The sequence below is a fragment of the Berghia stephanieae genome, chromosome 12 (genome assembly GCF_034508935.2).
Source record: "Berghia stephanieae isolate SIO BIC M18660-M18661 chromosome 12, UCSD_Bste_1.3, whole genome shotgun sequence".
Classification (NCBI taxonomy): domain Eukaryota; kingdom Metazoa; phylum Mollusca; class Gastropoda; order Nudibranchia; family Aeolidiidae; genus Berghia; species Berghia stephanieae.
This window is the reverse complement of record NC_088371.1, coordinates 11,614,473-11,639,829: the sequence shown is the minus strand read 5'-3', so window position 1 is coordinate 11,639,829 and position 25,357 is coordinate 11,614,473. Positions and strand designations below refer to the sequence as shown.

Here is a 25,357-nt window from a genome sequence, read left to right as displayed (position 1 = left end):
CTGCCCACTGTGGGAGGTCAGGAACCCCACCCAGACAAAGGGATGCCAAAGAGGAATTCAAGCAATCTTATTCGTCTGGCCGTATCGCCACCTGATTGCCTGTCAGAGTTATGACTTCATACAATTAAATTACCCAAAATAGCAAAATGTATTTGGTTTGATCCTTTGTACACACAGACCATTTTGAAACATTTCATTTGATTTCCTTTCTCATCTTTTCTTCCTTCTTTTTTTTTTTTTTGGTCACATATCATTCATACCTATGTATTCATCTTCTTTGTAAATGGAGAGTCGTTAAATGTTGTCATTTATTCTCACGGCAAAAAATATCAGGTGTGTCTCGGTAGACTAAAAAAAATAATTGAGCTTTTATATAGCGCAATATCCACTAAATGTGCTCAAAGTGCTTTACAAGGGGTCCCTGACCAACAGCAACATTTAACAAGCAGGACGGGACATGTCGCCTGTTAGGCGATATTACAATTTTTCGGACAAAGACAACGCTGTTAACGGCCAGGTACTCATTTTACACCTGAGTACGGTGAGAGAATGTGAGTAAAGAGTCTTTTCCAAGGACTCAACTATGCGCTGAGCGAGGCTCGAACGCAGGACCTTCCGATCGGAAAGCGAGTTTCATACCACTAGACCACTAGACTCCCTCATACAGTTTGACTGTAGCTGTGTATTCAACCAATAAACGTTAAAGTTTTCAGCGAGTACAAATATAAAACCAAGATAAAAAGAAAAAATGATAAACCAACTTGTACCAAGTGTAATTCGTATTCCTTAAAAAATGTCACATCAAGTACATGATATTCTATTATTTTTATCAATTCTAAAAATTAGAATTAAACGACTATTTGCCATGCTAGTTTTACAAGCTATAGAAAGAATATATCTATATAATGAAATGAAAGTTGAAGTTAGATAGTTTACTGTTATTGCTGAAAACTAATTTTTTAAAACTAATTTTAAAAAATATTTGGGTGAAATAGAAAATGAAAACAAAAGTCATCACTGTTACACTTGTTCTGCATGGACAAAATCCGTAAGAAGAGTGTGTGTAATGTTGTCGGTAGTATTGTTCAGTTAATACTAATACTAAAAACTTTGATAAAAGAAACTCAAAACTTGAATACATTTCCTCAAACGCACCAAAAGTGTCACAGAGAAAACAATTATTCTTATCAAGTTAATTTCTTGAAATTCTTGCCAAAATAACAAAATCTTTGTAATGAAGGGGAAATGACATGGCATCTTGGATCCACCTCTATATAGACATTACTGTCGTACATTGAAAAAAACACCTTATTCAGTTTGGCCAGAATTTTAAAAAACTTTATTTATGACTCGCCGCATCAGTTTAGTATTATGTCAGGATGAGGGTGGACCAGATGTAAAAATACAAAATATCAAGTTAACTTTATCATGATTACAAAATTTAAAATCATCTTAATTTGAGAAACTCTATTCATTCTCAAGAAAATTTTCTGATGATAAGAGTTTGTTTGTTTGTTTGTTTTTAAGGGTTTTACGGCGCTTGCAACACATTTAGGTTATATCAGCGCCAGTAGAAAGGAAGAAAATGGGATAGTAAAAAGTTCTAGAATTACAATTAAAGCACCCAAGAAAAAGTAAGACAAAGGGGAACTGGGAACAAATAGGGATCAGATGTAGATTCCAAGAGCATACCACCAATGTACTTAGTTTGAAATCACCTACAAGTCTAATCCAGACACAAGCACAAAATCCAACAAAGAGGAACACACTCAAATGCTTACATTATACATTCAAAATAAAAATAATAATACATAACAGAGAGATGATTTACAAGGAAAAAAATATCATCTCCCAAAACAATAACTATGCATTCGACTGTTTCCCTCCCAGGCAGGACTCCGACCAGGGCCAGGAAAAAAACCAAGTAATCTCATTCCAAGACAAAGACAGAAAGCATGTTGGAAAACAGACATAAGGGGATAGAAGACACAGTATGTACCTCCCTGCCCGCTATGGGAGGTCAGGATCCCCACCCATGATGATAAGAGTCTTCCAAGGTTTAAAATCGAATGATAATTAAATGACTCACAGAGACAAGATAACCAGCTTTGTCAACTGGTGTGAGAATAACTTTTTCAGAGTTAAATGTTGTTAAAATAAAAGAATTGATCATTGATTTTAGAAAAATTAGAGAACCTTCTACAGCCCTTGAAAGTGAACAAAACACTATAAATGTTAAAGAGTAGAAATAGATGACCAGCTGAAATATGGGATGTCAAGACCTCATATTATAAATTAAAACGGGAAATTTCAACATCAAAATTATCCCGGAAATTGTAACAGGGAAAGTCCACTAACTGGAGACAAGGAAAAAGTCGGTAGAAAGAGAAATGACATCCTTTGGTTGGACCTGGGGGAAGGTTTGAAACCTGACGAGAGACAGAAACCACTGGCAAAATTATGGGTTAATGAAACACCATTGAGGAATAAGTAAGTAAATTATCCCAACATAATACTGGTTTGAGTTGATGGGTCACGTATGTTACAGTGCATGACATAATCAGTCGGGTGGCGAAAAGGTTTGAACTTAGATAGTGCCAAGTTTAGTTAGAAGGTCAAATTTTTTTAAAAATCAAAAACGAATTCTTGTCATAAATGATTAAATCAACCCTTTTTGTACATCTTCGGGAAAAATCAAAGCTTAATTTCACTTCGAAATATTTTTTACAGCTAGACAAGTTGAAAAGGTATGAAATTTTAGAGAAGTTGCTGGATACTTTTCCCATATATCTGATCATAACTTCATCAAAAATCACCCAATTTACTTTGAATAAAGATTAAAATGCTCTAGTGAGCATTTTCTTTCAGAAAATGAAAAATAAAAATTTTCAATGCAAAATCAAAAATTTTCACATTCCGGCTGATTATGTCATGCACTGACAGTTAGATACCAGTTAGATGACCTCTCACTTTGGTAAAATAGTCAAAATCCTGGTGTTATTTTTCTTTGTTGTTGTTGATATGTGGGAGGTCATCTTAACCAATCAATATATAAAGTAATAATTTTCTGGCCAAATTTAGTCAAAAAATGTATTTTGTTAGTGCACGACAGTACAAAGACACTCCATTGCAAGATCATATTCATGACAAAGGTCATCAATCCACAATAAAATGTTAGCTTTCGAATTTCTTGAGATAAATATAAGCAAGATAAAATTATATATATATAAATAAATAAGTATTTGTGGGGAAGCAAAATGGTTATGTACAGGTATGTCATCCCACTCTTTCAATCATGCTATAAATTACCTTATAACAAAGCTGGAGGTGGATCCCTGCGTTAAAAATAAATAAATAAATTAATTAATTTTTTTTTTAAAAAGGAAAAAAAAAAAAAGAAAAGAAAAGAAAAAGAAAAAAAAGATGATAAATAAAGAGAATGAAACACCAAAAGTCAATTAAATAACATAAAAATGAGAAACAAAACCAATTTCTTACAAAGAACCTTAAGTTTATTTATGATTGTTACTGTCACTAACAGATAATAAATGGATAATTTTAATTTCAATGATGGGCATTTAATATAAACAGATATATTTATTAGCTTTGATTACAAAAGTGGATATATTCTTTTAAAAAAGGGACAAAAATGATCAATGATGGAATTGAGAGGGAAAAAAAAGTAAATTGATTCTAATAAATTATAGTGTTTTCCGACCAAAAGCGAACGGATTTAAATATAATGAACCACAAGTAACCACCATACAACTTCTCACTCCATTCTCACTACCAAAAAATAAAAAATAGCCACCAAAAACAACACGGTAAAATCATTCCAAATTCAATGCTAATAGACACCCAATAGACAAAACCAAAGTCTCTAATGCATCAATTCAAAAATTAAACACACAGGTAGTAAAATACATAAGACAACCTCTAATTCATGATTTTAATTTTAAAATAATGATAATTCGTCCAATCTACATGATTTAGAGGGAGAGAAAAAAAGAGGATTAGAAAGTATATTTATATTGTAATTTGAATCAAAAGGATCAAAGATTAAACACACTTGAATCGTTGGAAAAAATCTGAAGGGATCGAACAAATTATGGATGAAAAAGAAGCAAGGCAAAAACCAACATAATGACTAGTAGTGTAGAAAAAAGTATCTGATAAAGCAGATTAATATACAGGGTGGTGGATGGGGAGGGGTGAGACATCCTGGCAACTTTTTGCCCCAGTGTCTACTCCTAAATTTTTCCGATTTCAAATTTCCAACTGTGAGGAAAAATCACAAATAAATTATCACATAAATAAAGAAAATATACCCCAAGAGAATGACTAATAATACAGTTGTTGAATATGGAAGGTCCGAGAAGACCAGCGGCGACGTCGTAGGGCCGACCCTCATACGGACGTGGCCGGTGATTTACGTCCACGGCCGCAATTTGCGTTCAAGATGTCGATGTTCAATGAGGCAGCTGCAGTTCACACAACTCAATACGGCTGGCCGCACTCTTCATCGACGCGCGAGCCGAGTGATCCACCGCCAAAGGTTGTATTTTTTCTCTCGCTAAGGGCCAAACGACGGGAAGCGTTGCGCGGCGCTGCGCAACGCGGTTTATCGGCCTGGACCGCTCCCCCACTAGGGAGCAGCCCGGCCTCACCGGACAGTGTTTAACCTTCTCCCGTCGGGCTGGCAGGCCTGGGGGTTGGGGCAAACGAAATCGGACGTGATCCTACAGAAGGTTCACATGTGGCATTCCGAGTTCACGGCCCAACTCTCAGGAAGACCGACCCGGACATGAAGACTCCTACGCTCATGGTCTACACAGCGCCGGCTGGCATTTTCTCAGAATTCTCTATACATTTGCTTGGAAAATACTATAGAGATCACACGAATTAAAAATCCATATTATAAAATTCCAAATCACAAGACAAATCACAGGACTTTACTATAACTCTTTAGTTTAGGAATCACAAAACAAAACCCTTGAAATTTCCCAATAAAAAATATTCTGAGACAGGTATGGACTTGAAAAAACAAAAAATTGAAGGCATGATGCAACAGCGGTTCATCTCCTTAGTTATAAGGGGTTTTATTTCTTTGGATTTCATTTCAAAAGGGATTGGTTATAAAATAAAATAAAATAAAATGGTGACACATGAATCTCCAAGATTCAAATCCTACATATTAAATATGTAATGACAATCATCATATTTACAATAGATATATAGACTATATAGGCTACGTTCTACAACAATGAATTAAATAATTTAAAAATGACTAATTTATGAAGATTATGGCTATTAAAATAACCGACTTATCTCCAAACCAACAAAGACTGAAAGAATTCAGTCATGTATATGAGAACTTTGTATTCCTATCAAGACGTGGCTTCACATCTCCTGCCCAATATATGAGCAATGACATGTTAATAACACAATGCCTAATAGCAAAATAGACTCTTCAATTACGTTGCATACCCTTAAAAAATGTAAACCACTTTATAGAAGAAATAACAAAAAAAAGAAAGAAAAAAAACAAACAAAAAAACAAAAAACAATCCCATTCGCAATCTGGAATATCACAAATTCAATTTTGTGCGAAAAAAAAAAAAAAGATTCAACTTATCAGACACACACACAGCTATTTCTATAGATATTTATCTCATGAACAGCCTGGCTGGACAAAATTGGAATAAATATATTACAAAGACGACAAATAACCAGAAAAAAAAAAATTAAAAGAAAAGAAAAACAAAAAACAAACAAACAAGAAAAAAAACAACAAAAAGACAAACAAACAAGAAAAAAACAAACAAAAAATCAATCAAACAAACATTCAAAACAACTTTTGTCCATTTATCAACAACTATGGAAATAAGGCACCTAAGTTTGATTGAAAAAAAAAATCAGTTTCTTCAAATCTTCCAATCACTTTTATACAAAACGCATTGCAAAAGGATTGTAACACCGATGATCAATATTTTTTTCTAGATAATTATAGGGTTCCCTTTGTCTAGTTTTATGAATTACTTTTGACAGTTTGGTTTTAGAACAGGTTCATGCTAATGGAAATTTATATAAGAAAAAAAGAATGTTAGTGTTAGCTTTTGTACATTGTTTCATTTTTATTTTCAGTGATTCAATCAAATGGTTGACACAACAGAGATTAAAATCAAGATATATCTTGAGCAATGAATATATTAATATAAGACACACTGTATCTACATGCAAAAATTAAATTTTCCCCATTCGTTTTCATCAAACAAACGTTTCAAATGCGTACGAAACACGTAATAAGGCCACTAGTCTGTATTTAAAATGTTTCAATGCGCTCAAGACCCATTTAGGCCATATCAATGCCAATGAAAAGGCCACTGTATAGGGAATGAGATTAGCGGAAGAGTAGCGTCTCTTGGTTGGACGTCACCCATAGTCTGTGACGTCACCAGCGGAAAAGTTATTAGAGAGAGAACGTCATGTTGGTTGTGCGCATGCATCTCTCGTCCTCGCTTCCGGTGAAAGCGGCTTGAGACACTTCAAAACCAAATTGACGTTCTCTCTGTAAGGTGACGTCCAATCACGGGACACTACTCTTCCGCTAATCTCATTCCCTATTCACTGATGAGAGCATAAATGAGATGATTTATCCTTTCCGTGCAATCAATTTCTCAACCGTATCACAAATCTGAATTTCTTTCGAATTATGTGGACTTCACTCCCATCGTGAGGTTAGGAAATCATATATACAATTGTAATTGATAGAACTCTGAATTATCAAGTCTATAGAAATGAAAATGCCAAACTTGTCACATCTACTACACGCCTGAAGCTGCAATGGTAATGGGTTGAATGGATTGGTTGGGTAATTGCTCTCATTATTCATTTGCTTATACAGCAAAATACTGCAAGCATAACTTCACCAACATGATCACCCCTAATGGATCGCTTTGGCCATCCCGGGCATACATCACACTAGTATACCAAGAGGATGCCAAACTGTCTTCACTGAAGCCCAGCTGCCTTGCGTTACTAATACTGTTCTAGAAAATTGTAACATTCTCTGTAAAATCAGAGTAAAATCGACCTCTGCCTGTAAAGGATTAATATCTAAAGAAAAATCAAAAAAATTCCCAGATTATATCAAGAAATAGAATTTAAAATGATTGGGTAATCTGCCTGTAGCATCTCAATATAGAATAGACTCGATGTGCAATACAACCAAGGACACTCATAGGCCAAAGAACATATTTCTGATGCTTTGTGTTTACTCCATGGTTTAACATTTTTGATTTGTGAGGGAATTCAATTTAAAATATGGCAAAATCTTAATTTTTTTTATCAAGCTTTTTAGCCAAGCATCACTCTGTTGACAGAAAGAACTGGAAACTGGAAACTGCAAACATGACAAAATAGCCTTACAATAACGTTTGATGGCCTAGCAAAGAAATATGAGGCTGTTGTTGTTAACATTCGCCATAAAAATACTTCACTAGAAAGTTATTTTGAACAACTATAATAAAAAATCGTTTACATCAGTTTTTTTCTGGGTTGATAAATGCAAAATAAACCAAAAACTACTGATATAGCATCAAAATTACAGTAGTTGTAACTTTTTAAAGAATCAAAAACATGGGGACAGTATCCATGTTGTCCTCACTTTTTTAAACCTTCGAGAATCTATTTCTGCTAATCTATTACTACTAGATTGCCAGTAATTGGCCCATTTTTCTATTTCTGCTAATCTATTACTACTAGATTGCCAGTAATTGGCCCATTTTTCTATTTCTGCTAATCTATTACTACTAGATTGCCAGTAATTGGCCCATTTATCTATTTCTGCTAATCTATTACTACTAGATTGCCAGTAATTGGCCCATTTTTCTATTTCTGCTAATCTATTACTACTAGATTGCCAGTAATTGGCCCATTTTTCATTATTCAACCAATAGAAACAGATAAAAACAATTTTTTCCTCAGTTTTTGGAGTATTTTTGTGGCGAATGTTACCAAAACGGGCACAGCCTCTATACATTAAGTTGGTTAGTTAAATATTCACAATATAATTTTTGTATATGAGGGAATTGATCTCCCACTCCCACTGATCTCATATCTTCTTTCATAGAATAACCCTGTCATGGTTGATCTTAAAACCCACAGAAAAAAACAAACCCTGAGGTAGGTCAATGACACAACAAAATGACCTCATAAATGAGTAACCACTCGACACTCGTTTCATATATGCCGGGAAATGAGATAAAACACAAGCTTGCATAAATGGTAAGTAATATGATCATGCTGGGTATAAGAATTGTTACTTGACTACCCTAAATTATGCTAGTTGGAGAGAAAAAGAAAAGAAAAAATAATCGGAAACAAATCCTCACTCAAAACAAACCCTAAAAAAAATATTGATCTGTATACAAAAGCGAACCCCATAAATATTTTCAGAACTTTTATATTTTTAAAAAGTTATTTCTTTACATACAATGATGATGTGGCATTGAAAGAAAAGGAAAATATTTTTTTATATATCATTATTCAACACTGAGAATGTTCTGTTATCTCAGATTTTACTTTTGAAAATTCAAATTCCGATTACTGGAATGAATCATCACTTGTCATACGAATATGCAATCATGTAAATGGTAAGCTCAGTCATGATGTGTTATTTAATCAATAGAGGTGGGGGTGGGGGCTGGAATCGGGTTCAGTTTTGAAAACGACCATAGATTTTGTGATCACCTGCCTCCTCTTTTTCCGTCTTCATTGATTGAAATCAATGAAAAAGAAAACAAGAAAAGTAAACAAGCTTTTAAAATAGATAATATATAGGTGCTGTTGTTTTAAAAACACAGTATATGCAATGGTAACCAAATAGCACATACTGTGTTCTTCAATAAAGTGGCAGTATACGTGTAATAAATGACAGGATTAGACAGTATGAAAGTTTCTGACTACATCCTTCCAGGAGTTTAATGATTGTGCAATAATAATAAATCTTGTAAATGGATAAGCATGAAAAAAAAAAAAATTGTAAAGCAACCAGTAATTTGCCAAAGTTGTCTAATAATACTGTTATATCTAAATACTGTTGTAGGTCTTGCTATTATAGTTTTAAAACTGCACCGTCATCAACCCCTTGTCTTTCTTATTATCTTATCATGTCTTTAGTCCAATTGGCAATGTTGTGATCTGAGCGTTATCTATGCACATAAGCATTTATTCTGTTAATGTTATCAAGCCAATGTTTACTTTAAAATGTCAAATATTTCTCTTATCTTTCAGTTGGTTAATATATATATATATATATATATATATATATATATATATATATATATATATATATACATATACATATATATATACATATACATATATATATATAATTTCCAATGCCACAAAAATATTTTTAAAAACATCATCGTATGTATAGCTATTCTAAAACAACAAGAAGGGATTAAAATAAAATAAAAATATAACTAGATGGTTAATAAGGGTATGATAGTGATAATAAGGCAAAACAATTCACATGTGTTCTGGATGGTTTCTAACACATTCGATCAGATCTGTGACTGGTTGCTGACCCTGACAGATGAGGTGGACTGCCGTGAATAATGGAAACCTGGATGTGGAGAAAATAAAAAGAAAAGAAAAGACTTTCAAAGAGTGAAAAAAAAAAATGATTTAATAAAAAGTCAAAAATAATACGATGTAACATTTATATTTTGTGAACCCAAAGAAATAAAAAAAAACAAACCCAAATAAACGAATAAATAAAAAAATAAATTATCATACTTCCAAGTACATGGACCAAACTCAATCAACCGCATCCACTGTCAGCAATTTTCTCAATACCTTCTCCTTTTTCTTTTACAGACATAACTTCATTTCAGTCTGAGAGAAATTCTGTGGTAGTGTTGAACAGTAATTTTAGAAATTGTTATATTTGATTGATTGAGGTTTGAGTGAACTTCCAATATAAAAAACATATAAATAAAAAAAAAAAATTAAATGATAACCTCGACTCCTTTGTTTTCTCTCCTCTCTCTTGCAAATATCGTAAATATCATTAGAGAACAGCTCTGCATTTCCCATTTCCCCCTTTGTCAGCTATGATTCACTTCCCAGTGCAATATCTGATTCGTAGGTGAAAAGCATTGCATTGGGTTCATCCAATGAACAAGACATTAATTCCAAGTGTTTTTAATCCATTACTCACCATTTACCCTCTCATTCTCTATACTGATTGATTGGTGAGATTGCCTCAATCAAGCAGCACAGGATAATAAAATTTTTTACATGAATGGTCTATGTATAATTTCAGGGTTTTTTTCAAGGTGCAAATTTTCATGTGTAAGCCATTCTGCTCTCAATCATCTCTTCATCTTTTCAATAAATTGAGATGTTTCAATATATAATGACTAACGGTGATGTCGTTTGATTATTTCAAAATATGGGAACATGAATAATTCCCTACAATAATTTCTATTTAAACAGGTGACGTTTATTAAAAGTTAAACTTAAAACAAAATACTGACTATCGTCAATTTAACCAAAAAACAAAACAAAGAGATGTCAAAATAATTCACAACTTTGATGGTCTGAGTAGCAGGAATCAATGGTCTTTAAAAAATGGTGAACACAATTTACTTCTTTGGTTGTTGGAGTGTTTAATTGATAAAATGTCGATAGAGATATTAAAAGGAGATATATATTTATTCTTTTTAATTAAAAAAAAAAATTTTTTTTTAAATACATTCAATTTCCAAAAGAAAACCCCAACAAAACAAATAAATAATTTTTTAAAAAGCCTGGTATGACCGCATGTAATTGAATCAAACATTAAATAAATCATAAAAATGAGCGAAATCTGAGCAGTGCTAGCAGGTGATATGAGGGCGAAGGAGATGATGGCTAACAACACAGGAGTATTGATTAATACTGGCTTCCTTCCTTTCTCTCTCTCTCCCCCCCCCCCACCCCCCCCCCCCCCCCCCAACCCTCCAAGACATACAATTACATGAGGTAACTGCAACAACTAGGCTACTTCATAATATAATTGGTCTAAGGACAACTGAGCTACTACTACTCTTAGTGCCTTAGTGAGTGCGGACTATCCCACAATTTAAACAATTTTCATATAATTATATTTAAAGTATTTTATTTAAATATCATTCATTTCTTAAGATTGAATATAAATAGGTTATAATGAAACAGTGATATAATTATTATTCTTAATTATTATTTTTTAAAAATTAATTAATTAATTTTTTTTTAAGTGAGAGAAAGTAAATGTGTGTGTGACTTTTGAAAAATTTTGGCCCAAGCCACTTGTCCTTCAAACCACCCAATTATAATAGCATAACATCTGACTAATCTAACCAATCCCTAGGTATACGCGTTTGCAGGTCTGATAACCAAACACAATGATGGGCTTGGTTTACATTGTTGCGATGGGAGATATTATGTGTTGGCTGGAGAGTATATTTCCATTACAACAATGAAACCGACCATAAAAATTTAGGTTATCAGACTCAACGAACTGACCCATACAGTGTGGTGCATGTGTGTTAGCAGAATACACATGATAGAATATGTGACCAACCATCTCAAAACTATTATGTTGGGAGTGACATCGCAGCTCAAAATTGAATTTTCTTGTCAAAAGGATCACACATGGGGCATGGTCTTTTGCCTATTTGATGAAAATGTTGCTGCTTGAAGCTCGAAGAAATAAATAAAAATAGGAAGTGAAATGGAAGCTTCAATTTAATCAACAAAGGCAAATAATGTGGACGTTTCCGATGTCCCCTTTATCAACATCATGTTTTGTTGATAAAAGGGAAACCCGAAACATCCACATTGTCTTTGTTGATTAAATTGAAATTTCCTATTGTTATCTATTTGATTTATTGAGGAGAATGAATTTAGTTCCACAATATCCATAAAAGCCAAAATTTCATATTTTGATTATATCAACTTCGTATTCTCTTTTTGGCATCCACTTTATACCAATACCAACATAATACTGAGATAGTTTGATGGCACGGAGCACACATAAGCACTTGATATAATATAAGCACCAGGACTGTCCTGTGCAATTTATATAGATAATATTATAGTATGTAAATCTTGCACACATGTCATGAAATTTTATAGATTAAGAAACATTTTTCAAAATAACACAGCTTTCAACCTAATATTCAGATGCATGAAAAATACATGAAAAAGTAGGACAAAGGGGATAGGTTCAAACGGGGAACAGATGTAGATCCCAAGATCACACCATCAGTGTACTTCGTTTGAGACAACCTTAAAGTCTCATCCAGACACTAGCACAGGATCCCACTAAGACAAACACTCAAATGTTTACAAGATATGTTCAAAACAAAAATATAGCGACAACTACATAGCAGAGAGATGATTTACAAGGCAAAAAAATATCACCTTCCAAAACTAACAATATACATTTGACTGTTTCCCTCTCAGCCAAGGACTCTGGCAAGGGCCAGGATAAACCAAGTAATCCCATTCCAATACAAAAACAGAAAAAACAGACATAAGGGGGAGACTTGTAACAGTAATTAACATAACCTAAGACACACAAGGAAGATCTTAGAGCAAAACTGAAACGGTAACAGATTTGATTAGCTCACAAGAAACTCAACCAAGAATGTATAAATTTAGGATGAGAAGTGTCAAAGACTTTTAAGGTGCAATCGATGATTTACAGGGCAAATAGTCCAATCAAAATAACCAGGACATCAAGCAAAACAAAGACAAATTCCACTCAAGACTGATGGATAAACACAAGACAAAGACAACGTGTTAACTGATGAGGATGATTTTACTCATTGTACTCCAGAAAAACAATCATATTAATATATTTATGTACGGCGAAACAAAATCTTCAATTCCATGAGTAAAAATCCCAAAGCAACCAGGGGGTCTCTGGGACTACTGGCCAGTGAAGGAGACACCTGAGGATCCTCATCGTTGTTCTAAATGCCAGTGGGCATAAAAGGCAGTTATTACCAGAAGAATAATTTTCAAGTAAAAAAATATAGTTTCTGCTGAAACTAGTGTACACTTTCTCGATCCATTTGTGAACATGAAAATTATCTAAAGATGTTGGATAAAGAAATTCTTTTTACTGATTATGAACCAGATAATCCCAGAAACGATTAGATTCCTCTGCAAGATTTGTGCCGTAAAATAACACAAAAATATCCAAATTCAAAAAGCATCATTTTCGATTTAATCCAAAAGCAGCATTGCACAACAAAAATGGTCACCAAAATTGAATCATCAAGTATGAAGGTCCCTGGATGAAAAAGTCATTGACTGTTCCTCTCACCAAGCAGTCAGTAAAAGACAAAATACTGCAGTACTTGCAAACAATTATTGTACATACGATTTGAAAAGCTATCTCGAGTTGAAAAAAAAAATCAGTTCGAAATGTCATTAAAATAAAAAATGGAAAAAGAAAAAAGAAAAGTGGTCCTGTGGTCAATTAAAACTATTATTACCCAAATCATGTGACAAACCTCATAATTTGGATTCAGCCTTTGTCTTCTATGACATTTTCCTTTACTTTATGGGTTTTTTTTTTCCATTTAAATTATAATTTCAAGGAGTGCATCTGACATCAATGCCTTTTTCAGAATTAAACTAGCAAATCCTATCCCGAAAAAAAAAAAAAATCCTTGTTCACATCACTGAGCTTCTCTAAACCAGTGAAAATAATGCTTTAGAAAATAGAATAAACAAAAGAACTTTATTTCCATTAATTAATTTACTTCCTATAAATATAAATGATTTGCCATATCTTCCTTTTCCACCATTTCTCTTACATGAAAAATATATATTCCATTGGTTAATACCTTGGCAATGAAACGGACAAAGCAGTCCATCATAAAATATACAGTAATAACAATTAATCAAGTTAAGCAGACCTCGGGGAGGACATGAACGGGTAGGTTGGAATCATAGACTACAGGTGTACTACAGTTGGGGTTGAACCAAAATGTTGCGATCTTAACACGATGATGGGGCTAGGTCAAGGACAGGATATGGTAGTGTTACAGATGACAAGGACAATGTCTAAAAGAAGAAGAGGAAAACGAAGAAGAGGGGAGTAGTAGTAGTAGTAGTAGTAGTAGTAGTAGTAGTAGTAGTAGTAGTAGTAGTGGTGGTGGTATTAGCAGTAGTAGTAGTAGTAGTAGTAGTAGTATTAGTTGTAGTAGTAGTAGTAGTAGTAGTAGTAGAGTAGTAGTAGTAGTAGTAGTAGTAGTAGTAGTAGTAGTAGTAGTAGAAGTAGTAGTAGTAGTAGTAGTAGTAGTAGTAGTAGTAGTAGTAGTAGTAGTAGTTGAAGAAGAAGAAGAAGAAGGAGGAGGAGGAGGAGGAGGAGGAGGAGGAGGAGGAGGAGGAGGAGGAGGAGGAAGAGGAGAAGAATAAAATCAACAACTACAGTTAAATCATCAAACTCAATGGATGAGAACAGTCAGAACCAATTTCTCAGAAATAGAAGATTACATAATAGCTGCAACCTTCCTGACCCCTTTTCCAAAACCTACAGCATAATGTCGTAATACGGTGTGGCTAAGGCACATTTTGGTCAAACCTTTAAAAAAGCAAACCCGAAACAAACAAAAAATCACTCTGCTTATATAATGGCCTGGCTTTTAGCAAGCTCTACTTGATTCCCTGAGGACTGTGCGTAAAATAAGGACCACTGTACTGGCTTTAAAATCTAATTTTAGAGTAATTTGAACTATTGTTCAAAAGTTTCAAAATACATAGCAAATTATTGAGAGGGTAATTCAGAAAAGTAATCGCCTTCAGCAAGAAGGAGTAATGCTAGAGGTTACATATTTCTGCTAGCTGTCCTTGACCTTGAAAAAATCATCGAAGTAGGTAGATATGAGTTTGTGTGTTGGGGAGGGGGGGAAGGGGGGGGGGGGAAGAGGGTGCCTCACTCTGTAAATCTCATTGTCATCTTTAAACTGCCTGCCTTATATGTCTCTTGTACATTTCCTGAAGCAGGGAAAAGTCTAAAGGAGCCAACTTGAATGGATTAAAAGGATGTGTCAAAATTTCTAACAGCACACACATTACATTTTTCTAAGTCTTCATTGATGAAATCAAATTTGAATATTATTCACTGTTAATTGATTTACTGGTGGGCATAAAACCAATCAATATGACACTTTCAGCTTCATATCCAAAAGACAGCGAGCATGACCTTGACAAATGAATGAGTCATTCTTGCTATTTGGATGGCTGGTTCAGAAGAGGTTTTCCATAATTTCTAGTTTGTTTTTTGTTTTTAAGGGTTTTACGGCGCTTGCAACACATTAAGGTCATATCAATGCCGGTAAAAAGTAAGAAAATGGGATAGTAAAAAGTTCTAGAATTACAATTAAAGCACCCAAGAAAAGGTAAGTTCTAGAATTACAATTAAAGCACCCAAGAAAAGGTAAGTTCTAGAATTACAATTAAAGCACCCAAGAAAAGGTAAGTTCTAGAATTACAATTAAAGCACCCAAGAAAAGGTAAGACAAAGGAGAATTAGTTAAAATATGGAACAGATGTAGATTCCAAGAGCACACTATCAAAGTGTCATCCAGACACGAGCACAGGTCCCAACTAAGAGGGATACATTCAAAGGTTTACAAATTATATAATACGTAGACAAAAAATAATACAGTTAATTTTGACTAGCATTCGATACCAAAGTCATTCAGTGATAGGCCCACGATTCTCAACTGTGATGGTCAAAAATGCTTGGTATTGCTTCAAAATCATTTACCAAACCGGTTGAAAACCGTTTCCGTTCTACCTTCATTTCGTGGGTCAATAAGCGAGGAGCTACAACTTAGTCAATATTGATTTGTATATCCATAGGAAAGATCTCTGACCTTCCAAATATTTTTCTTTGTCTATGCAGAATCTAGGCAATCCCAACAGCCCAACATCCTTGATGGCAGAGAAATCACATCTGAACTTTCTTTCTCAGAATTTGACAACAAAAAATGAAATGGTGCCTTGTGTGCAAGTATGTTACTTTCATTTCCTCAAAAAATTCAGATTGTTTTTTGTTTTTTTAAGGCGAAGATACCTCATCAAAGAATGCATTTCAAGTGGCCCCTTCGCACTCAGGGAGATCATTTTTAACTAGCCCTCGTACATATGCCTATGTTCAAAGTCTTAAAAAAGATTTAAAACCCCATGAGCATTTATATAAATATGAAAACATCATAAAGTAAATTATATAGAGTTCTCAATGTTAAAAATTGAGTAAAAAGGGAATTTCAAAAGTTACAAATCATTAAAATATCACAAACATGCTTATTAAAAGATTAGACAAATAACGCTACTTCAGTTTTATTCAGTTCTTTTGTGATATGAAATCTTTGAAATGATGAAAATAAAGTCCAAAGTCGCCATCAAGATTTAAATATGTATGAGGAGAACAGAAAAGTTACCTATAATGTTCAAACTCATTGCTGCAAAGTAAAAATAAATATAATAGGAGTAATAATAATGATGGTAATAATAATAATAATAATAATAATAATAATAATAATAATAATAATAATAATGACAATAATAATAATAATGATGATGAATTCTAAATTATCTTACAGGATCTAAACCCAAAACTCTCTAGTCCTTCAACAAGAGGCAAACTTAAAAGAGCTGGCTCTATCTCCAACAAACTACAATGGGCCTCAGATATGATACAAGGTCTTTTTATGTAAGTGGCCCAATCTCGTGGAATGCGCTCTCCCCTAATGGATAGTCAGTCCTTCAAAAAAAAAAAAAAAAAAAAAAAAACCACCTTAAGACAGAACTTTTTTCAAGAGCGTATGAATAGTTCACAGAATACGCCTTAAATCTAAATTTAATTTTATCCCAATCTTGATTTTAAGTTCAGACTGACAATTTCCATTATATGTATACCACTTTTTTAAAATTTTTATTTCATTTTAATTTTTTGTTGTAATTAATCAATCAAATGTCTTTCGTCAATGAATTAATATTTGAATGACAATTTTGTAAAGTGATGTTGAGCACTAATGTGGAAGCTGAGCGCCTTATTATTATTATTATTATTATTAGATCAGAGAGACTGAAGATCAAATGTCATTGCATTAGCGGCCTCTTTGAATGCAATCAACAGTTAATAATATAAATATCTATTTAACAAAATCACATCAAACACATCCCCGCCTTGCCGTTCATGTCAACACTCCAACAAAACTGTCACATATCAACTGTTATAATGTAAACCTGTAAAAAGACTTTCAATACATCATCTTTTCACCAAATTCAGCCATCACCAAATACAGAAAACATCCACCTTTTATGTCATGGCACAAGACTGAAGGGCTAGAGAAAGCTCAGCTAATCTCCGGGTCAGATAAGCTAAAACATGATAATTGTTTTTTTAAAAGGATATTAAGCCAAATCGCAGGTCCTTTGTACCTCTCAAAAAGTGAGCTCTACTCCAGGCTACTCAATTCCCAAATAAGAAGGAACACTAATGATATGATTCATGTCACTGATAGCTGAGCTAAAACTAGAAATTAACATTTTTATCTTGTATAGAAAAATAAAATCATGAGGTAACATTTTTTTGTTTCCAGGCTTGGTCTGAAATGAGAGAGCATTATAACCTCACCAGGTCGTTTTGTGCTGTGATAAAACTTTAGAGACAAAACACAATTATGAAGTATGAGAATCTCGATGTGTGCAAAAAATAAATTCCTTTGTTCTACTCAAACAACTCATTCCTGAGGAGCATTATGCTCCATCATAGGATCTGTAAGCAGCAAGGTGAGCTGGTGGTATTGGGAATTCTTTGCCATATTATGACAAACAAGGACGTTTCTATGAACTGTTCCTTGGAATTAAACGTGAAAAACAATGATGCAGCAGAGTTCAAGTTCCAGTTTATGAAGAATGATTAATGGTGTGGGCATCTCAGTTTTACCCTGTAGCAAAGGGCAGGATGATATTGATAAAGGGGAAATCCAAAACATTGTCCTGCTTGATGACAAAGGAGAAATCAAAATTATCTGCTTCATTTGTCTTTGTTCAATGACTGAGCTTAAATTCTACCTTACTGTTGTCATTGTTGTGAAATGAAACGACTTGAAAATTTACAATCACAAATGCCTTACCTTTGTGACATTTTCCTTGAGTTTAGCATATGGTTTACTTCTGCTGCTGTTGGAGGCCCCTGTAATTTTTGACCATTCAACATCTCCGCTTCCAGTTGCTCAATGGTCTGAAAGGAAAAAATGGCAGGGCAAAAAACAAAAAGTAAATCACAGTCCTGTTTCGTATTTATTGCACTATATAAAATCTCAGGGGTTTTATTATTTAAAGTGAATTCACAAAATTTTAGGAATATGGTGATGCCAGATGGTCGTTTTTTGTCAGTCCTCTAATGGGCACCTTTAGTATCCAATCAACATCTTAACTCACTCAACCCTAACACCGACTATATCCGTAGTGTACCTGGCTTACTTTTACCTCATACCTATTTATTACATTTTTCTGAGACAAATTATAGACGTCCTATCAAAGCTACTGTTTCTAGTTTTTGCATGTTAATGATAGTTGAATAAAACTATCTATGTAAATGCTCATTTTAAGACTCAAGTAGACATTGGGTCGCATTTGTAATTTCAATTTCTAATGAGTAGAGGAAATCATAGGACAACAACTACTTGTTACCCTTTGCACGGGATGCTAGTCTATCACAAAGTACTTTCCACCATATCAAACAGAACCAGCTACCCAAGATCTACTAGGTAGACAGGATTGTCAGAAAAAAAAAATCCACAAATGCACCCTGAATTGATATTGATCCCTTTAGTGTGTGAATTAAGTGCTCTCCAAACTCAGATATTGGGAACATCAGCTCAACGAAAAAGTACAGCTCACTTTACTATCAAGCAAATAGATTGATTTCAAATCCAATTACAGTTGGACATTTCTTCTGACCTGTCTGAACTGTTGATAATACTTCTGATCTGGTGGAGAATTCTTTGTGATAGAATAATGTCCTATCCAAAAGATAGCAAACAATTATTTAACAATAATTTAACACTACAGACAGAAACCAGGATATACAACTTATGAACGGTTGCAAAGGACTATATCTCATAGCATGGGACACTCTCACTCCCCTACCTTTCCAGTCTTAGCAAAGGCTTCAGCCACCCTCCTGTTTCTTCCTCCATAGCAAGTTGTGATAAGATCGGCAATGCCACAACTCTCAAAGAAGGTCTCTAACTTTGAACCTGATGACAGATTGGGTCAATTCATAGAAGTTAAATACAATTTTATAAAGTAGAATGAGGTAGATATAACACTATTGTAAATGACATTTATTAATCAGTCAAAGAGCGATTACCACATTCTAGGACCTGCTACAAACAACAACAAAATCTGTGTCCACCAAAAATGTATGATACTAATCTTTATTTCTGTTAATTACTTTTACCTTAAAATGCTTTGTAACTGATGCAGTGTTCTAAAATTCAGACATATATCTAATTTTTCGCAAGCACAATGTTATTTTCACCAATTTTCTTAAACAATTTCGGTAAAATCCAATTTTAAAAATGGGAGCTTTTAAATGCCACCAAATGAGCTCATTGTGCTAATGTCCCAAGCCAAAAGCAACACTTAACATAGAGAAAAAGACATGACACTCATAGGTGCTGTTACCTGGGGGAGGGTTTTTATTTTTTTGTTACCGGTACTAGGTTCAGCAAAAGAATGCGAGTGAAGTCCTTATCCAAGGACTCAGCTTTGCGCCGCACGAAGCAGAACTTGGACCAAGAACCTAGAAATCAGAAGTGTCATACCACAAGACCATAAGGCTGCGTAGACAATAATAAAAGTAAAAATAATACCATTAACGATTCAAAATCAAAGCTCACCAGGGTAAAACACTTCACAGAATTTGATCATCTCCATAAGTCCAAGCCTAATGATGGCTGCCTTAGTGTTATCTCCGTAACCCAAACCATCAATGAAGCCTGCAGCTGTGGCAATCACATTCTATCGAACAGGACAAAAAACATAAATAACATTTGTTGCAACCTGGCCACACTGAAAAAGGAAACAGAATGGTGGGAAGCATCATCATAATGATATATATATTTTAAAAAAAGAAAATGAGAGATGAATTTCGGAATTAGACAATAGGCATGACTATTGAATTCTTAGTTTGCTTGGGGTTTTTAAAAATAATTTTTCTTTATATTTAAAAAGGTTGAAAAATCTTGTAAAATTTTATTACTTTATCATGAAGCCTCTCATCTAAATTTCATTATCTATTTTTCATTGACCATGGTGAACTTTGTAGTGTTGATAAAATACAGATTTGTCAATATTTGTAACATTATATCACAATAGTTGGTGACAAATAACTTCTGAGTCGCCTCTTTTTCAAATTTTACTCAGGAACAGAGCACATTATTCAATATTTTAAAAAAAATATATTATCACTTCAAGATTCCCGATGCAAAAAAAAATAATAAACTGACAAATGCAATAACTATGGAGAGCAAGATGAGCTAAAATACTTTGGCAACCTAACCTTTTACTAAAAATGCAACACTTTTAAATAATTGAATGTGATAAAAAATTTAGAGAACCAAACAAAAACACTGGTGCCACGTTTTGCTTGATTTCCTTCATTTCTTCTGTATTATCATAAATTTTCTGATATTTTCAAAATAAGAAATTTCACACTGGTAAGCAACCCTGGTATGGCATTGTCCTTGACCTTTAAAATCAACATTCCACCAGAAAAAAAAATAATTGAGAACTGGTGAAAAAATAATAGAGTATAAAAAGTGTTATGAATACTATACATTTCCAAATAATTAACATTGCAGGCTACTGTGTGAATGACTACAAACTGATCACTTGGAAAAGTACCTTAAGGGCACCACAGACTTCAACAGTGATTGAGTCCTGGACGACGACGATACGGAAGTAATTTGTTTGAAAAACAGACTTCAAAGTCCTGCCCAGAGGGCCTACTGGGTCGTCACAACCTGAGGAATTGATAGAGAAAAGATGTTTCTTACGTGAAGTTCAACAACAAAGCATTGAGAAGAAATTTGAATTGAGGCTTACTTGCTACTTTTAAAAAAAATGGATTATAATTAAATTGGTTTATGTAATAATATGCATTATCTACAATGGTATGCCAGGCAAATTTGGCCAGTACCGAGCTTCATAAGCTGATATAATGAGACAAACAGCTTATGCGTTTTGCCCTTTGTAACTGCTGATATGCCTATGTTATTTTTCTGATTAATCCAAAAAGAAATAAAAGAATGAAACATACAATACAGTAATTCATAAAAAATCAGATGATAATCTAAAAATCTGCACAAACAAATAATAATTGCACCATTGATAATATCGACTTGAGCTTTTCAATTCTAATGGATTTCAGTTAGTTTATAAGGAATTTTATTAATAATACAAATAATATGCTCTTTCAGCTATGAAAGATGGGGGGAGGGGGGGGGGGGGAATAGCGGAATTGGTTATATAAATGAGATTTTTTAAAATGCAACTTTAGGAAATTCCTTCTTTTATCCATAAAATTGTCTTTATAACCTTTTTTTTTTAAAAATCCTCAGTTAATTTTTCCTTTATCTCTGAATTGTCGAACAAAGTCACATGTAGTGAATCAGAATTTTTTTCTTCAGAACACCACTGTTTAATTAAGCAAATTTTCATTGTTAAACTAATCTTCAATATAAAAATGTATAAACCTATGATAATAATCAAGTGAAAAAAAAAAAATATCCTCCTACCTATGGTTGCCTCACAATAGTTTTCAATCGCCACCTCATTAGCAATGTTTGCACCCATCAGAACTGCGCATGGGATTGAAAGCACCGACTTGATGACTTGAGATATGAGTAGTATCCCACCACCCTCTGCTACCTCAAAACCCTGGAAGGAAAACGATAATAACATTGAAAGGAATTGAAAATTAAAGTTTTATTGAGAATTTTACATTTTTAACAGTGTTGTGCTATTGTGCTACAAAACTACAAAGCCTTACAAACAGGCAAAAAGAATTGCTTGCAACCTTTTTGATGGCTGGCTTGCTTTCACATTATTTGTGAAACATTTAATGTCATTCCAGGGCTAAAAAAAAATAGATTATAGATCTGGACGTTATCTGCACCTACGAGCACTCAATAAGGGTTCCAATTGCTTGGTGGAGCACTTCCATAACAAGTAAAGGGAATGAGGTTTGATCCTAAGTCAAAATTGAGATTTTTTTTTTTCAATGATTGGGCCATTCTAGATCTGTTAGATCTGGTGTAATGTAAAAGCTAGCCAGCTATCAAAAAGGTAGCAAGCAATTGCTTTTTCTTGTTTGTCAGGCTTTGTAGACTTGTAGCAAAACACTCTCCTTCACTCATGTGGGTCACCAGTTCAAGTCCTGTTCTGGCAGTGAAAAGTAGTAGTAGTAGTAAGCCTCGCAATTGTGTGATTCAGCCACAGAGTTTTTAAAACTCGATGAGTCAGTGATGATACTCACAAAAAGTCAAAAAGGAGGAAAAGTCTCGGAAAAACGGAAAACTCACCTAGAACATTCTTGCACCACAGGAAAGTAGGCAGGATGACTTCTTTTGAGTACAATTTTAAAACGCCCGGAGTCCAGTAAAAGGAGGAAATTTTTATATATATATATATTTTTTTTTTTAAAAAGGAGGTATTTTTTAAAGATTTATTATATTTAAAAAAAGTAGAAGGAGGAAATGAAAGAAATATCCGCGGATCGAGGATCTGAGGAGGAAAACCGAGGAAAGGAAAGAAAGCCGCGGATTTCCGCGGATCCGCGGAAAAGTATCATCACTGATGAGTATAGCTGCTCTCTCCATCAATGTTGTTAATTGTTTCCATTGGTCATAGTCCTGGGCCAGATTTTAAGGCTATCAAGATCTTGTTGTGGCTCTAGTACGGAGGGTACTGCAGTTTTTCTTAGTTCTTCAGGGATTAATTCTGCCTCATCTGAATTCAGAAATTTCTGATATGTTCTGATAGGGTTTTTTTTTTAATCTGTGACGGAACGACACAATTCTCAGCAAGCGTCATTCAGACTGCTAGGCTTACTGCTTACTTACTTAATTATGCATACTGTGGGCTGAATATGATTATCAAGTTTAATGTTTAGCCACCTGATCCATTGCTCCGAATGTCAACATAAATCATGAATATTTTTGTTTGTTTGTTTGTTTTTAAGGGTTTCATGGCACTTGCAACACAATTAGGTCATATCAGCGCCAGTAAAAAGGAAGAAAATGGGACAGTTAAAAGTTGTAGAATTACAATTAAAGCCACCCAAGAAAAGGGAAGACAAAGGGGAATTGGTTCAAATAGGAAACAGGTGTAGATTCCAAGAGCACACTATCAAAGCACTTAGTTTGAGATCACCTAAAAGTCTCATTCAGACACAAGCACAGGTCTCCACTAAGAGGAATACACTCAAATGTTTACAAATCATACATAATACAGAGCATAATAAAGAGATGATTTACAAGTTAAAAATATATCTCCCAAAACTAATTATACATTTGACTGTTTCCCTCTTAGTCAGGGTATCCGGCCAGGGCCAGGACAAAACCAAATAATCTCATTCCAAGGCAAAAACAGTAAGTACCTCCCTGCCCACTATGGGAGGTCAGGAACCCCACCCAGCATGAATATATTTTGTTCAAATTTAAGCAACATGTGTCAAAAAAAGGAGAGCCTCATTCTCATTCATGAATTTGTAAAAAATTGAAAGCAGGTACTCGTGTAAGACAAAAACATGGAAAGTTGTGTGTATGACACATAAAAAGAAAAGTGTGTAAAACTAGTTACTGGAAGTGTCCTTTTAAATGTGTATGTATTTCTAGCCCTGATCCAGCATTGTATTATGTACCACTTTCAGAAAAGAAAAATATATGTAAGCTTAAACATTAAGCACAGAAACTAATCAAAATCTTAAACCCTTAGTCGAGTATTACTTTGAGTTAAACGATTTGTGCACGCTGTAAACTGTTCTATCCAAATGACATATGTCATTAAGGGAAGTTGTTAAGTATCACCATAAAAACGTTTCAAATTTTTTTGAGTTAACATGCATGTTTATTGATTTTTATATCAGTCCTAAGACTAAGCACATTTGACAAGACTAGTGTCATCTGATGGTTGTCTTAGCATTAATAAATCATATGGCAAACAGCAGAATATTGAAAAAAATTACATTAGAGCGGTGGAGAACTTTCATTTCATGACAAAATGGAGTTGTTAATAATAAAAGAATGACACAGAAGAAAACAAGAAAAATAAAACAAAACAAAAAACAAAACACAAAAAAACAAACAAAAAACAACAAAACAAAAACAATTCATCAAGAATAATAACAATAAGATTCGAAAACACTGGTAAAATTGCAAAGCCATTCATATTAAGTCTAATTCACCCGTTAAACCTGATTTTAAAAACATCACACAGAATTCCTGAAAACTTCATTAAGTATGGTTAAAAAAAAATAATAAAAAACTGGCCTGCTCTTTGACGACTTGAGCCTACATAAAATTATATGATTGTGTAGAATTACTTTATCTGTTAAAACATGTATTTTAATGATCTAAAAACTAATGGATATTAAGTGATCTTCGATTATACAGTGAATTTTTTTGTTTGTTTGTTGCTTTAGGTCTCTTCCAACACAATTGAGGTTATATGAGAGACCGCTGAAACAAAAAAACAAGCAATCTAACAAAAATAGTACAAATGTAAATCAAAATCATAACCTAAAGATATCATAAGCTAAATTATAAATAACCAAGAACAAACAGGCAGAAGATTTACAGAAAAAAAAATATCCCCTGTCAAAAATACAATCACAAACCAAAGAAGCAGGATAGGCTAGTAAAGAGAAGAAGAAACGACATCACTGTCGGATCGTACACCCATGCGAACATCATAGGTATATGATTCAAGGGTGATGTTCCCATCCAACCACCCGCTATATATATACAGTGAATCATAACTCTATAAGTCTGTTGCTTTGTCCTTGGATTAAGGACTTTTAAACAGATTACCCCATTAGATTCAAATGTGATTGAGCACTTATCTATAGGCAGTGAAGGAGATTGAAAGTGTTCACATTAGAAGGATGGATGCCAACTAGTATATTATGGTCAGCTTGGAGGAATAAATGAAGCTATATGAAGAACATCGAGCATGTGAATCCTCTTGTATCAATATTAATTTATATCTTAATACATACCCAAAA

The 25,357-nt window shown here is 33.8% G+C and overlaps 2 protein-coding genes and 1 non-coding gene across 5 annotated transcripts in view; all 3 read right to left on the bottom strand.

Annotated features, from left to right (window-relative positions):
- LOC144957980 (arf-GAP with GTPase, ANK repeat and PH domain-containing protein 1-like) overlaps positions 1-25,357 on the bottom strand; it is a 184,330-nt gene that overhangs the window by 8,728 nt on the left and 150,245 nt on the right. The gene's annotated exons all lie outside the window — the stretch shown is intronic.
- LOC144957983 (glycerol-3-phosphate dehydrogenase [NAD(+)], cytoplasmic-like) overlaps positions 1-25,357 on the bottom strand; it is a 57,969-nt gene that overhangs the window by 4,241 nt on the left and 28,371 nt on the right. The window contains exons 5-12 of one of the 3 annotated variants that reach the window (XM_078889552.1): positions 21,870-22,011; positions 20,977-21,095; positions 19,971-20,091; positions 19,216-19,325; positions 18,198-18,304; positions 16,497-16,517; positions 9,539-9,631; positions 3,310-3,335 (exon numbers count right to left, since the gene is read on the bottom strand). In XM_078889552.1, the coding sequence (XP_078745678.1) occupies positions 3,311-3,335; positions 9,539-9,631; positions 16,497-16,517; positions 18,198-18,304; positions 19,216-19,325; positions 19,971-20,091; positions 20,977-21,095; positions 21,870-22,011 (738 nt within the window). In that variant the 3' untranslated portion in view covers position 3,310. Of the gene's footprint in view, positions 1-3,309; positions 3,336-9,534; positions 9,632-16,496; positions 16,518-18,197; positions 18,305-19,215; positions 19,326-19,970; positions 20,092-20,976; positions 21,096-21,869; positions 22,012-25,357 lie in introns of those variants that run through there. The other 2 variants (XM_078889553.1, XM_078889554.1) reach the window with 2 other exon arrangements.
- On the bottom strand, positions 4,402-4,558 carry LOC144958436 (5.8S ribosomal RNA). The gene has a single exon (XR_013642437.1). It is a non-coding gene; the product is annotated as a 5.8S ribosomal RNA (ribosomal RNA).